The sequence below is a fragment of the Colobus angolensis genome, unplaced genomic scaffold (genome assembly GCF_000951035.1).
Source record: "Colobus angolensis palliatus isolate OR3802 unplaced genomic scaffold, Cang.pa_1.0 Scaffold386, whole genome shotgun sequence".
Classification (NCBI taxonomy): domain Eukaryota; kingdom Metazoa; phylum Chordata; class Mammalia; order Primates; family Cercopithecidae; genus Colobus; species Colobus angolensis.
In genome coordinates this window covers 368,230-383,559 of record NW_012117221.1, presented here as the reverse complement: position 1 = coordinate 383,559, position 15,330 = coordinate 368,230, and the positions used below count along the sequence as shown (strand labels likewise).

General features: G+C 40.5%; 1 protein-coding gene across 1 annotated transcript in view; it reads left to right on the top strand.

The window, feature by feature from the left end:
• The window catches only part of TMEM245 (transmembrane protein 245), a 109,545-nt gene that overhangs the window by 6,059 nt on the left and 88,156 nt on the right, over nt 1-15,330 (top strand). The window contains exons 2-4 of the mRNA XM_011954613.1: nt 1-503; nt 11,366-11,483; nt 13,601-13,702. Of these exons, the coding sequence (XP_011810003.1) occupies nt 1-503; nt 11,366-11,483; nt 13,601-13,702 (723 nt within the window). The remainder of the gene's footprint in view (nt 504-11,365; nt 11,484-13,600; nt 13,703-15,330) is intronic.

Sequence of the window (15,330 nt, the reverse complement as noted above, 5' to 3'; positions counted from 1 at the left end):
CAGTCGGACCGAGTGGCGGTGGTGGGGAGACCCCGCGGACTGCGGCGCTGGCGCTGCGCTTCGACAAGCCCATCAAGCAGGCCTTCTACAACACCGGGGCGGTGCTGTTCGTGTGCCTGTGCTGCGGCGCCGCGGTGCTGGTCTACTTCATCCTGGAGGCCTTCCTGCGGCCGCTGCTCTGGGCCGTGCTGTGCGGCACCTTCCTGCACCCCTTCAAGAGCTCGCTGACACGACTGGGCCGCCACTGGCTGCAGCGCCTGCACCGCGCGCACACGCCCATCGTCCTGGCCGCGCTTCTGCTGCCGCTCTGCTTCATCGACTACGGCGTGGAGGCCCTGGGCGAGCAGGCGTTGCGTCGCCGCCGTCTGCTCCTGCTGCTCGGCGCCGGCGGCCCGCTTCTGTACGGCCTCTACTGCCTCGGCAGCTACCTGGGCGTGCAGGTGCTGCTGTTGCACGCTGCCGCGCTCATCTGCCGCGGGCTAGACTACTTCAGCAGCCTGTGGGTGAGTGAGCGGCAGTCCGCACCCGCCCCCTGCCCCCCGCCCGTGGTGCCAGCACACTGGGATGCAATCCTGCAGTTGTTCCTGCCGGTGCAGGGGCGACGAGGGGCCACACTTGTTCTGCAGTGACTGTCCGTCTCCGCTTTCCTTCTCACACCTCAGAAATTTGGCGCACATTCTTCCAAAAAGAGGGCGGGCATAATTTGAAATTGCCTCCCTGCTTCCCGCCTTGCCTCAATCCTAGCAGGCCCTTTTAGGGAGATAGTGCCCTGGATTGAGAATCGCTATTCTGCTTTGCAGAGAGAGGCCTCAGAGCGTGGCAGTGGGGCTTGGTTTTACTCCTGGTTGGAGAGGGCGGGAGTGCTTCGGCTACCCTCAGTTCTGCGCATCTGAAAGAGGTGGAAGGGACCTTCGAGATTCTAGGCCAACTTGCCATCCTGCAGATAGGAAAGGTGACCTCTTACCAGGCTAGGGCTACTTAGGGGCAAAGAGGGGTCTGGGTGTCTTAGATTTCTCACAAGTCCTAAAACAAAGCTTGCTTAACTGGCTGGTTGTGCCTCTCGGTTCAGGTGATTTCTGTATAATTTGTGCAAGGCACTGGGTGCTGAGCCGCCTGTGCCTCTTCCTCTCCACGATTTACTTTTTGGTAACTACTTTTGTTGTGCACGGACTGGTGTACCAGAGCACACCTCCTTCCGCTTGGAGTAAAGCAGCGGACCGCGTGAAGGAGAGAGACGTAGGTTTGTGATGCTTGGATTACCCGGAGCTTACTCTTAGAAAATCAGGGAGCTTTAGAATTGGAAGGGATTTCAAAGATAATCTAGTGACACAATTCCTAACTCAGACTATATTGTGGACTAGTTAGTTATCCACATCTTTAACTGGTGACTGTTCAAAACAAGTGGAGATTTAGTGCGTAAGAATGCCAATTGATTCATAAACAGTACCATTTACAAATTTTGATTCACTACTTTTGTCAGTGAAATAAAGTTCAGTGTACCTTGACATCATTAAGTTGCAAAATATTAATTCCCCTTATCTGTCCAGCAGTGTTGTGGCTTGCCTGAGGTTATTGGCAGAGTGGTGAATGACCCCGAACACCCTTCTTCTCTTGTTCACTCAGTACCACCTCTTGGTTCGTGTTTAAAGTTGATCGAGCATAAGTTAGGTACTGGGCTTTGTGAGGGATTTAAAAAAGGACTAAGATACAGGTCCACGTCTTCAAGGTATATGAGCATATTCTAATGGAGATGAGAGACATACAGATAAATGTTCATGACTCACCAGTTATGGGCCACAGGCCCAGAGAATGTGATTGGTCCAAAGTCACACTTTGTGGTTCACTTTTACGGAGTGAATCTGTGGTTCACTTTTATGGAGGCACAGTTCAGTGCTTTTTATCGTTTATCTTGCAGTTTCACAATTCAGCTAAGTGGATCGAATGCTTCTTATCTAGAAGGCAGAACACTGTGTGCTAAGAAAAATACACTTGGTTATTTTCCTCAAGAAATTCAGTTTTGTCAAAGACACATAGATTCTGCTAACATTTTTGACTGTTGATACTGCTCAAGGAGCATATCCATCAAACTGTAGGAAATTAGAAAAGAAAGGCCTGCCATATGTAAATAGTATATTTTCATACTAGAGTAAGAAATTGAATACGTGAGTAATTTGGCATGAGTATGAGGTATTTCTAGCAGTCTCTCTCAGATACTCAATGGAAAGAGTTGAGCACTTATAAAGAAACATCCACAGCTCGGAGTATACCTTTGAGTATCTTTTTACTGAAGATAAACCTTCATCTTTGTATTTCATTTGTATGGGTTGTGGATGAGTGGAAGAGAAGTGGGGGCCAGCATTGATGAGACCTGGGAGTGGGAGAAGGAAGGTCCAACCAATTAATGATTTTTTGAAAGCTTGAAATTGGCCGGGTGCAGTGGCTCATGCCTGTAATCCTAGCACTTTGGGAGGCCTCAAGGCGGGTGGATCACCTGACGTCAGGAGTTCAAGACCAGCCTGGCCAACGTGGTGAAACCCCATCTCTATAAAAAAAAAAAAAATTAGCTGGGTGTTGTGGTGGGCGCCTGTAATCCCAACTATGTGGGAGGCTGAGGCAGAAGAATCACTTGAACCTGGGAAGCAGAGGTTGGAGTGAGCTGAGGTTGCACCAGTGCACTCCATCCTGGGGGATGAGCAAAACTCCGTTCCCCCCGCCCAAAAAAAAAGCCTTGAAATTCAGCTGTTTGGCTCAAGTGTTGGGAGCAAGGAAAAAGAGAGAGGGTTAAAAAAAAAAAACTGAACAAACGCAACATAAAAGAGTATGAGTTTAGAAGTGAGTAGGGAGTGGTAGAAGGGCTAAATTTGAAAGAGAAGTTTCAGGTTGATAGAGTTTCAGAGAAGCAAGGCGTAGAGTTGCATTTTGCTCAAGCAGCGTTTAAGGGTGGATAGTTGGTTGGGGTGGGGTGTACCTGGGAAGACAAGGAGTCCTTGCTCTCATCCAAAAGTGCTGATTAAGGCCAGGTGGGGTTGTCCACGCCTGTAGTCCCAGCACTGCAGGAGGCCCACACAGGTGAATCACTTGAGGCCAGGAGTTCGAGAAGATCAACCTGGTCAACATGTTGAAACCCAGTCTCTACTAAAACTACAAAAAATCAGCCAGGCATGGTGGCTCACGCCTGTGGTCCCAGCTACTCAGGAGGCTGAGGGACGAGAACTGAGGCACTTGAACCCAAGAGGTGGAGGTTGCAGTGAGACGAGGTTGTGCCACTACACTCCAGCCTGGGCAACAGAGCAAGATCCTGTCTCAAAAAAAAAAAAAAAAGTGTTGATTAAAGGCCAGGCACAGTGGCTTAATGCCTGTAATCCCAGCACTTTGGGAGGCCAATTGGTGAGCCCAGGAGTTTGAGACCAGCCTGGGCAACATAGTGAGATCCGCGGCCCCCCCCCCTCCCGCCCCCGATCTTTTAAAATAAAAAAGAAAGTGCTGATTAAGGCCTGACATGAAGTGAAAGTAGGTTATGTGACTGGGCAGGAGGCCCATTCTGGAGCTTTTCCATCCCACAGTTCACAGTGGTTTGGCTTTATGAGCCCAAGCAGGGCTGCCTGGTATAGAACATGGTCTTTATGCTTTCTAGGCTACTTTAACTATGAGCCTGCTGCTGAAGAGCAGTATAGATGAGAGAGGCAGAGAGAAAAGTTAACTTTAAGTGAATCCCTATTTTGATGAACTGACAGTTCATCCATTTAAGATCCAACTTTTAAGCATCTGCCATGTCCCAGGCACTAGATTAGGTTCTTTTACATGGGTGTTACTTCATTCTCACAATGTCCTGTGAGGTAGGAGGGAGGGATTTCATATGTGAGAAAACTAATTCAGAGATTGATCTGTTTATGCTGTCAGTAAATGGCGTTCAATAGACCTAGCAGCAGATGAAGTCCTGCTGTTATCAAAACTCTTTGTAGTAACCTTCAGTAAGGATTTTTAAAAAGTTTTCCCTAATACATTGTGTTTAATTATTTTTAATATAAATGGATTCTAGGCTGGGTGCGGTGGCTCGCACCTATAATCCCAGCACTTTGGGAAGCCGAGGCAGGTGGATCACCTGAAGTCAGGAGTTTGAGACCAGCCTGGCCAACATGATGAAACCCCATCTCTACTAAAAATACAAAAACTAGCTGGGTGTGGTGGTGGATGCCATAATCCCAGCCACTCTAGGCAGGAGAATTGCTTGAAGCTGGGAGGCGGAGGTTGTAATGAACCCAGATTGTGCCATTACACTCCAGCCTGGGCGACAGAGCGAGACTCTGTCTCAAAAAAAAGAAAAGGATTCTAGTTACTAGGAAAAAACGGAAGACTATCAGCATTCTACTCATCTAGAAACCTTATTCATCTCTCTTCTTTCTTTTCTTTTTATACCTGTGCGATTTTCCAGATCCCATGAGTTTTCCTTTTTAGTGTCCTTGGGACCTGTGTTTTTCTTTTTTCTTTTTTTCGTTTTGTATATTGAGACGGAGTTTCGCTCTTGTTGCCCAGGCTGGAGTGCAATGGTGTGATCTCGGCTCACTGCAACCTCCACCTCCTGGATTCAAGCAATTCTCTTGCTTCAGCCTCCCGAGTGCTGGGATTACAGGCACCCATCACCATGCCTGGCTAATTTTTGTATTATTTTTAATAGAGACGGGGTTTCACCATGTTGGCCAGGCTGGTCTCGAACTCTAGACCTCAGGTGATCCACCTGCCTTGGCCTCCCAAAGTGCTGGGATTACAGGCATGGGCCACTGCGCCTGGCCTGGACCTGTGTTTTTCTTTGTCACTAGTTTATCCTTCCAGTTCAGTTCCTCTTCATGTCATTTGTAGATTTCTTCAGTCTCCTAAAACTCCATGCTGCTTACAAGTGAAAAACTATCATTTATGAGATGAGTAACTCTTTTTCAACAGTTTCGGATAGGTTAGAAGATTGCACTGACTTAGTAAGTGACTTCAGAACACTTAAAAAAAAAATCAGCTGTTGCACCGGGTTCACATGTTACTCAATTCTTGGCATCTTCCCATGGTGGAGTTATGCAAGGTAAATTTGAAAAAGCTGATGTTGTGCCCTGCTCCACCATTTCTCTCTGTTGGGGGGCATTCTGATCTTCCTCATTCTGTTAATTTAGACTTGGTGGAAAATTTGAAGACCATTTAGTTTTTGCAGTAATACTAGATTTGTTTTTCTCTGTGGTCTCTGATCCCATTGTTTCCATCTTTTTAAAGAAGCATGAGGTGGAGAGAATAGTGGCTGAAAGATTAAAAAAAAAAAAAACCTTAAGTTCTAAAGGTGGCTTTGCTAGTAACTAACTTTGTGACCTTGGGCAGACCAGGGCCCTCCTCTGGGACATTCAGTCCCAGTTGTGTAAAGTGAGGGGTTGGCTTGAACAATTTCTAAGATTTCACGATGTTCTATTTTACAGATCACAAGAGGCTCTTCAGCAGTGGACATTAGTCAGCCATTCACTACTGACTCACTTTTAAACACATTTCTGGGTTTGTTTCTGCTTGTCTGGCAGCAAGAAACAAGGAGAGGAAAGTTTCTAGTACTTAGTTTTCTCAGTTAATATAAATATATTTATATATTTTGAATATATAAATTGAATATAAAAATTGTTGACTCTAAGTTGCCATATGACGAAGAGAATGGTTTTCTCATTAGAATTAAGTGGATAATTGAAGGACCTTAAGCAGTTGCTGCTTGAGGTTATGATTAGGGCTGTGACTCCTTAACTTGGAAGGAGGTTTGTAGTTGTGTTTTTTTGGGGGGGAGATGGATTTAAGCTCTTGTTGCCCAGGCTGGAGTGCAGTGGCGCATTCTCGGCTCACTGCAACCTCTGCCTCCCAGGTTCAAGTGATTCTCCTGCCTCAGCCTCCCGAGGAGCTGGGATTACAGGCACCTGCCACCATGTCTGGCTAATTTTTTTGTATGTTTAGTAGAGATGGGGTTCCACCATGTTGGCCAGACTGGTCTCAAACTCCTAACCTCAGGTGATTCACCTGCCTCGGCCTCCCAAAGTGCTGGGATTACAGTTGTGAGCCTCTGCGCCCAGCCTGTAGTTTTATTCTCTCTAAAAAAAGCTTAAGAAACTGTTCTGCAAAAATGTGTTAACAGAAGCAACCAAGTTGTTTTTCCAGTTAATGCCCAGATGACAATAAATGAAACAAAGACAGTTGAAAAGGCGAAGTCTCTAGTTAATGTTTTCTACATTTAATATGTTATTTAACCAGAAAAGTATATGTGGATAATTGTGTGAAATGAAAATGTGATTGCCTATTAGTTCCCTTTACTTGAAGTGCTAAGTAAATGTTGCCAAATTTTATGCAGTCTTATGTAGTGTCTAGCACATTGGTGCTATAAAAACGACTATGGAATGTGTATTTTGAAAAGGACATGTTGTTTTGGAGAACATAAATTTGGAAAAATATGCCCTCTTATCTGTAACTGTGGCTCATTGATTTAATGCCTGGAATAAATTCACACTTGAATAGGTTTGCTCAGAGGCTAAACATATATAAAGTTGACTTGTTAACCTCATGTTTCTGTGTTAGTGAAGATTTAAGAATTAAAAAACTCTTAAGGGGTCCTAGACTAGAAATTATGTGTGAAACATGAATGTACAAATCCTTATTTTTGTTATTTTAAAGGATATTTAGTGATTCAAAATGTTGACTCAAGTAAAATGTTTGTTACATTAGAAAAAAACATAAGCAGAATAGAAGTTTATATGATAAAAGTGAATTATCCCTTTTCTTTTTTTTCCTTGCGAGACGGATTCTTGCTCTGTCACTCAGGCTGGAGTGCAGTGGTGCGATCTTGGCTCACTGTAACCTCCACCTCCCTGGTTCAAGCAATTCTCCTGCCTCAGCCTCACGAGTAGCTGGGATTACAGGTGCCCGCCATCGTGCCTGGCTAATTTTTGTATTTTTAGTAGAGATGGGATTTCACCATGTTGGCCAGACTAGCGTTGAACTCCTGACCTTGTGATCTGCCCATCTCGGTCTCCTAAAGTGCTGGGATTACAGGCGTGAGCCACCGCGCCCGGCCGAATTATCCCTTTTCTCCACCACTATTCCCACTATTCAGATGTTAACTATTGTTAACTGTTTGATGTAAAGGCTCCTAAATTCATTTCTATGCCCATGTGAACATACAAAGTAGAAGGTTTTGGTTTTTTGTTTTTTAAAACAAAGATGAGATAACATACAGTTCTGTACTTTGCTCTTTCATTTATCATTGTACTGTGGATATCTTTCCTTGTTAGCACTTAGAGATATACGTCTTTCTTTCTTTTCTTTCTTTTCTTTCTTTTCTTTTCTTTTCTTTTCTTTTCTTTCTTTCTTTTCTTTTCTTTTCTTTTTTGTTTTTTTTTTTTTTTTTGAGATGGAGTTTTGTTCTTGCTGTCCAGGCTGGAGTGCAATGGTGCAATCTCGGCTCACTATACCTCCACCTCCTGGGTTCAAGTGATTCTGCTGCCTCATCCTCCCGAGTAGCCAGGATTACAGGCACGTGTCACCACACCTGGCTAATCTTTTTGTGTTTTTAGTAGAGATGGGGTTTCACCACGTTGGCCAGGCTGATCTCGAACTCCTGACTTCATGTGATCTGCCTGCCTTGGCCTCCCAAAGTGCAAGGATTACAGGTGTGAGCCACCACGCCTGGCCACTTCTTTCTTTTTAATACTGCTACAGTATAAATCTTTTTACGCCCGATGCCTTTTAGAAAATGTTTTTAACAGATTTTCTTAGCTCTGAATTTATATTAGAATACTTTGATAAACATTTTTAACCATTGGTAATTGTATAATCATAATGGGCTTAATATAAGCTCTAAAGTGTTTTTATAAATGGCCCGTACCTCTTAAACTGATATTACTTCTGCAAATCTTTTCTGAGGAAGCACTTCAAAATACTGGAAAAAAATCCAGAAGCCAAAAGAATTTCCTAAAAGTTAAAAATATTTCTTTCTCTGTTTATAAAGATACTACGTAACCTTAGTAGAAAATTGAGTACCTGTAAAAAAAAATAAGCAAATTACTCCTTGAAATCCAACCATGTAGAGATAATATTTTAAAACATTTTTTTGTTTAGTATGTTTTCACCATTATAAATTTACACACTAATAAATTGACATTGTAGCACTCTATATTGATGTTCATCATACTGTTGAAAGTCTGAGTAATTACGCAATTTTTGGAGATAGCATTATTTAAATAGTTCCCTATAAAATACTTAAGTTGTTTTCAATTTTTTATATTGTAAACGGCAACAGTGAATATTTTTGTATCTGCCTGCACAGTGTGCTTCTGTAAAACACTCCTAAAAATAGAATTGGGGAGTATATTTTAAAATGGTTATTTTAAACTGGAGTGGGGTAATCTGTGAGTTTCAGGTTGATAGATGAAAATACATGCTTCTTATTAGATCATAAATTTCTCTTAAAAAATCTGAAGTATGCAGTGTCTTATTTTTTCTCTCCCTGCAAGTGATATTAATTCCTTATGCATACAGATAAGAAACAAAAACTTCTTGGAGGTACTGTATATATTGTGACCTCCAGTTCAGCTTCTTATTAAGGGTAGTACTTACTTTGTCATCTCTGGTCGACGTTTGCTCGAACACTTTTAGTGATGATTATTCCATTTTTTGATAGCTGCAGTTTGTTGGAAAAACCTATCCTTTTACTGAGCTGCGTTATTTCCTAATTCCCACCTATTTCTGCTCTCAGAACCACAGAAAATCAAGTCTTTTGCCTCTCCCAGATGACATTTTAAAAATTATTTGAAGATAGCTACAAAACCTTGATAATTTCCTTCTCTTTTCTAAGCGAAACTTTTTTCCCCCAGCTACATTTATATATCGTGTTGTGATTTTTATTTCCTTTCCAAGGCTGAATTTTGTTGTGTGGTTTGGTGTGCAAAATTAATTGAAACAATCACTTTCCCTGATATGAGTATTGTACTTTCAGAAATAAGTGCTTCTACTAGTCATACGCTGACTCATACTGAACTGAAAAGTGGTTTAGATGTTCTCTTTCCATTCCATACTTGTACAGTTGAGTTTTGAACCTCAAAGCAGAACTTTGCATCTCTTTTCATATAATTTAATCTTATCTGGATTAGCCCATTGTTCTGGCTTCAGGATATCTTTTTGAATCATGATATGTTATCTCAGTGTTTATTGACAACTCAGTTTTGTATAACTGATTTGCGTAAAATCAGTTTTTTAGATTATTGTGCCCCTAGTCTTTCATCTAAGTGACTGACATAATGTTTAATAGGATGGGGCTAACTGACGTACCTCTGAAGACTATCCATTTACTGAGGATTTTTTCTTTTTAATTTCAACAAGTTGTAGTTGTCAAAATTGACTATTTTAATTTTCCCTTGTGAAAATCTGAGCAGCTTTTGTTTATCTTTAGTATTCTAGCACCACACTTCTTTCTCCTTATGGTTAGAAAAGTGCACTCTGGAGCCAGATTCCTGGGTTCTAAACCTGCCTCTGTCATTTATTAGCTTTGTGGCCTTGGGCAGGTCACTTCTCTGAAATCTGAGTTTCTTTCATGTGTAAAATGAGGATCATAATAGTACTTATTTTGTGGGGTTATAAGGATCAAATGAGTTAGTATCTATAAAGCATTAGAATAGGGCCTGGCACATAGGACTGTTATATAAGTGTACTATTATTATACTCAGATTTTTTTCAATGCTCTACCATCAGGTCTCAAATTCTTTGAATTCCCCGGGTTAATTGGTCTGGTCCAGCAAGACTGGACTTTTTGAAGCAGCTGTAGTCTCACTTCCCATGTCCTCATATTTTTGAGCTTCAGAGCTCTTTAATATTTCATCTGATAGAGTTACTTGAAGAAGATATTTTAATGTCCTTTTTATTATAAAATAATTAGTGCTTATTAAAGGCAATTTGGAAAATACAGAAAAAAGTGAAAGGAAGAACAAAATCTTACCACCCACATACAGCCACTAACTTCTTAGTACATTTTCTTTTCCTCCCACCATATAGTAGATGTAATCACATCATATATATTCTTTGTATTTTACTTCTAACTTAGTATGATATTGGGAGTTTTTAAACTGTATAGTCTTTGTTTTTAAGAAGTGATTTTAATGGTTGCATAACATTTTATTGAGTAAGTCATAATCGTTTCCCAGTTGTTGACCTTTTAGGTAATCACTTTTTCCACTGTTCTGAATCATACTCTGATAAGCTTCTTTATATTTAAAGCTTTTTCAGAATTTATCATTATTTAGTAAGGATAAAGTCTGAAAGTTCAATTCTGAGGTTAGAAGCTATAAACATTTTTAAGATGTGAAGATTATTTTTATTGATAGATTTGACCAAAATAATGTAGGAGATAGTTTTTTTCTGTCTTTTTTAGTAATCCCATCGGTTCTTTTTTCTTCATGCTCTGAATTACATAGCTTGAAGTTTCTTTTTGTCTTAATTTGCTTTTTTTTTTTTTTGGCAAGATTCATGTCAAACTTGAATTTCAGCTTCTTGGTCTTACGTTAATTAACTTCTTTGTGCTCAGATGTGTTCTGGATTATGTATTCCCTGTGTTTTATAAATGTTCTATTAAAATATGAGTTTCTGTGTAGGCTATGCTGGTTTCTTTTGATGCTGCTTAAGCTCTAGAGTCATTTAACTTTAGTATAGAAAGAACTGAGGAGGGTATCCTGGCTGATTCTTCTGTTCTGAAATCCTGCTGTTTGTTCCTCTAATAATATTTTTTTTCAGGCACACTTCTTCAGCTGGTGCATCATAATTGTGGATTAGGTTCTAATCATCTGTTGCCTAGGTTATTTCAGCAGGATCACACTTCAGCTGGCTGCTTTCTAACTTTTACGGAGTTATTTTCCTAGTAACAAACATATTTTATAAGCTGCAATAGAATCTTAACCTGATTCTTTTTGGAAAGCTTTCCTTTTCTTGTTTTTTTTTTCTTTCCATTTCTTTTCTAAATAGTGATTAACAGAGAAGACTGTAGGAATTCCACCAGATTAGACTCTTAATTTAAATCCATGGTTTATGCTTTGAATATTTGATCTCAAGCATTTTATGTATAAGATGGTTTTTGAGCTATGTATCTTTTGTTAAACAACTATTTAATATCACTACATGAGATTTCAAATGCCTAATGTTTCAAAACTTAGATTCTCTAAACGAGGAGAACCTAGGCACGTTTCTTTGGCACCATCAACCTTTATCTTTTCTGTGCTATGTCCAGAGCCCTCCTGTATAGACACAGATTTTATATAATTTTATGTTCATTTTCATGTGTATAGATTTTACAGCCGTGTCTTTATTTCATTTATTTAAGATCTGGACGTTGGTGGTTGGCTATGTGTTGACTGTTTCATTCAAGTGGAATGCAAGCACTGAACGCTACTTGAGAGCAGTTTCAATTCCTGTCTGGATTATATTGCTTTTTCATTTAGGTGGGTTCCTTCTTTTTTTTTTTTTAAGTCTGGCCTAAGGTCTGCAGTGGCCGACTGTGTGAATGAAAGTGAATTTTTTGTAGTGTTATATGTTGCATTTAAAATTCTTTAATCTTTAGAAAATGTTATGCTTTAATCTTTCATTAAATTTTAATGAAAATGATGTGCTTTAAAATGTTCATTTTCCAAAAGGTCCTTTTAAAAGTCAATACATCTTAAAAAGTAGAGCACCCTTGGATTGTCATATCATTTCTGAGTGTCATACTTAAGGGAGGATATAGATAAGCAGTCAACGATAGGAGGTCCTCAGAATCATGTGTGAGAACCAGTTAAAGGAACTAGAGATGTTTACTCTGGATAAGAGGAGGGAACTGGGGGTCTAGGGTAGAAAGGAGACAGAGGTAAGGAGGATATAAGACATGAAAGCCTATTTCTGATATTTGAAGGACTGTCCTGTGAAAGAGTGCTTTAAACAGATCTAACCATGAGGGAGAGATGTCAGAGTCGTGAGTAGCTTCAGAGAGACAAATCTCTTTTCCACATAAGGATATTTGATGTCAGAGCTGCTCAGAGTAATGGGTTCCCTGTTATGTTAGCTGGGTGGCTGACTGCTCAGATGTTGATTTTTCAGTGTGGTATTTATGGTTGAGACTTTCATCTCCCAAATTTGAGCCTGTGGAAACATTAAATTCTAATTTAACAACACAATTCAGTAACCCAGAGCAGTGGATAGCCTTAGTTTCTAGAGCTACTACTTATTGTTAAAAATAAAATAAAAAACAGCTATGTCTCTGTCTTTGATGTCAAACAAAGCATTATTCTCTAGCTTTGTTGAGTTGGAATGATAGAGGAATTTATCTGCAAGATCCTGTATGTCAGATATGACTCATTTTGAACTCGAGGAAGGCAGAGGAAGGAGGCAGGCATGCAGGGATGTTTATGAGGTTCTAGGTGGACTCAGGGAAATGGTTATGAGTAGAGACCTGTTTCTTGGTGACTTGTAAAAATTTTTTTTTTTTGACACGGAGTCTCACTCCATCGCCCAGGCTGCAGTGCAGTGGTGTGATCTTGTCTCACTGTAGCCTCCAGCTCCTGGGTTCAAGCAATTCTCCTGCGTCAGCCTCCCAAATAGCTGGGATTACAGGCATGCACCACCATGCCTGGCTAATTTTTTTTTGTATTTTTAGTAGAGACATGATTTTACCATGCTGGCCAGGCTGGTCTCGAACTCCTGACCTCAAATGAGCCACCTGCCTGGGTCCCCCACAAAGTGCTGGGATTACAGGTGTGAGCCACTGCACGTGGCCAACTTGTAAACATTTTTGCATTATACACTGAGGAGGAGACATTGACGCTTTTGCTGTGCTCTTTTGGGCCATTCTCTTTCTTGAGAGAGAGAGAGTTCACACCCAGTGGTATTTTCTTTTTTTTTTTTTTTTTTTTTGAGACGGAGTCTCGCTCTGTCGCCCAGGCTGGAGTGCAGTGGCCGGATCTCAGCTTACTGCAAGCTCCGCCTCCCGGGTTTACGACATTCTCCTGCCTCAGCCTCCCGAGTAGCTGGGACTACAGGCGCCCGCCACCTCGCCCGGCTAGTTTTTTAGTATTTTTTAGTAGAGATGGGGTTTCACTGTGTTAGCCAGGATGGTCTCGATCTCCTGACCTCGTGATCCACCCATCTCGGCCTCCCAAAGTGCTGGGATTACAGGCTTGAGCCACCGCGCCCGGCCCCAGTGGTATTTTCAAGAAACCAAGTCAGACTTTGACTTTGAGATCTATGCCTAATTCTGGTCATTCTGGGGTGAAGTAGGTGATTTGAGTTCGGGATGGTTTTAGACCCTTGATATGCATTACAATAGACTCTCTTTAAACCCTATTAAAGGTAGGCTGGCATATACCCTATCCATTTGACCAGGGGCCTCTGAGAGCAGGGATGAACTTAATTTTGAGAAACCTTGAAGTTTAATCTATCTAATGGACTTAAAATTTTTTTTTTGCCTGATAAGTAATTCTGTAATTAACATATATACCAGATTGTTCTGTCAAACTACAAAATTCGGTTTTGTAAAAACAAGTACTAGGTTTTTATTTCACTAAAAATGTTAATTCTTAATTTGCAGCATCCCTTGCTGGCTCATGGAGAATTCCAGTATTCTTGGTTATTGTTTTCCTGATGTCTGTGGGCACCCTGTATGAAAAACAGAATGGAAAAGAGTCTTCTGGTAAGAAATAGGGCATTCTATTCATATTACTCTTTGAAGCATTTTGGAGAGTAGCTTTTTAAAAAATGTTATGATGAAGTAACTTTGAATTTATTTAAAAATCTATGATGGTTTCTGAATGGAAAATAAATCATTTAAAATGTTTTAGGTTGTTAGACCATGCTTTGTTTTGGTATTATTTTATTGAGGCATATATAACTTAAAATTAATTATAAGCCATTGTATTTTAATTTTATTAAAATATCTTATTTTTATAAAATAAAATATTTTTATTTTATTTTTTAGTGACAGGGTCTTGCTGTGTTGCCCAGGCTGGAGTGCAGTGGCACAATGATAGCTCACTGTAACCTTCAACTCCTGGGCTCAGGGGTTTTCCAAGCTCAGCCTCCCAAGTAGCAAGGGCTACCGGTGCAGTAACCATTGAAAAATGGCATACAGGCCGGGTGCAGTGGCTCACGTGTGTAATCCCAGCACTTTGGGAGGCTGAGGTGGGCAGATCACGAGGTCAGGAGTTTGAGACCAGCCTGGCCAATATGGGTAAACCCCGTCTCTACTAAAAATACAAAAATTAGCTGGGCATGGTAGTGTGTGCCTGTAGTCCCAGCTACTTGGGAGACTGAGGCAGAAGACTTGCTTGAACCCGGGAGGTGGAGGTTGCAGTGAGTCAAGATCGTGCCAGTGTACTCTAGCCTGGCGACAGAGTGAGACTCTGTCTCAAAAAGAAAAAAGGCATACAATATATCACAATGCTGTGTAACCATGACCTCTGTCTAGTTCCAAGACATTTTCATCACCTCAGAAAGAAACCCTGTACATGTATCAGTACTTCATTCCTTTTTATGGCTGAATTATATTCCATGGTAAGAGTACACCACATTTGGTTTATCTGCTCGTCAGTTGATGGATATTTGAGTTATTTCTACCTTTTGGCTATTGTGAATAGTGCCGCTGTGAACGTTTGTGTGCAAGTATTTATTTGAATACACGTTTTCAGTTCTTTTGAATATTTACCTATGAGTAGAGTTACTGGGTCATATGGTAATTCTGTGTTTAATTTTTTAAGGAACTGCCAAACTATTTTCCACAGCAGATGTACCATTCAAATTTCTACCAGCAATGTATCAGGATTCTAATTTCTCTGCATCCTTGTTGACATCTATTATTTTTCACTTTTTGATAATGGCCAGTCTAGTGGGTATGAAGTGGTATCTCATTGTTGTTTTCATTTGCATTTCCCTAATAACGAATGATGTTGAGCATCTTTTCATTTGCTTTTTGGCCATTTGTTTCTCTTCTTTGGAGAAATGTCTATTCAAATTCTTTCCCCTTTAAAAAAATTAAATTGTTTGCCTTGTTGCTTGTTGTTGCATTTTAAGAATTCCTTATATAGCTACTAGACCCTTATCAAATATATGATTTGTAAATATTCCATTGGTGGGTTATATTTTTACTCTCTTGATAGTCCGTCTGTTTTGATGCACAGAAATTTTTTTGATGAAGTCCAATTTATTTTTTCTTTTATTGCTTGTGTTTTTGGTGTCATCTGAAAAACAATTGCCAAATCTAAGGTCGGTGAATACTTACCCTTAAGTTTCCTTTTAAGAATTTTATACTTTTATCTCTTATAT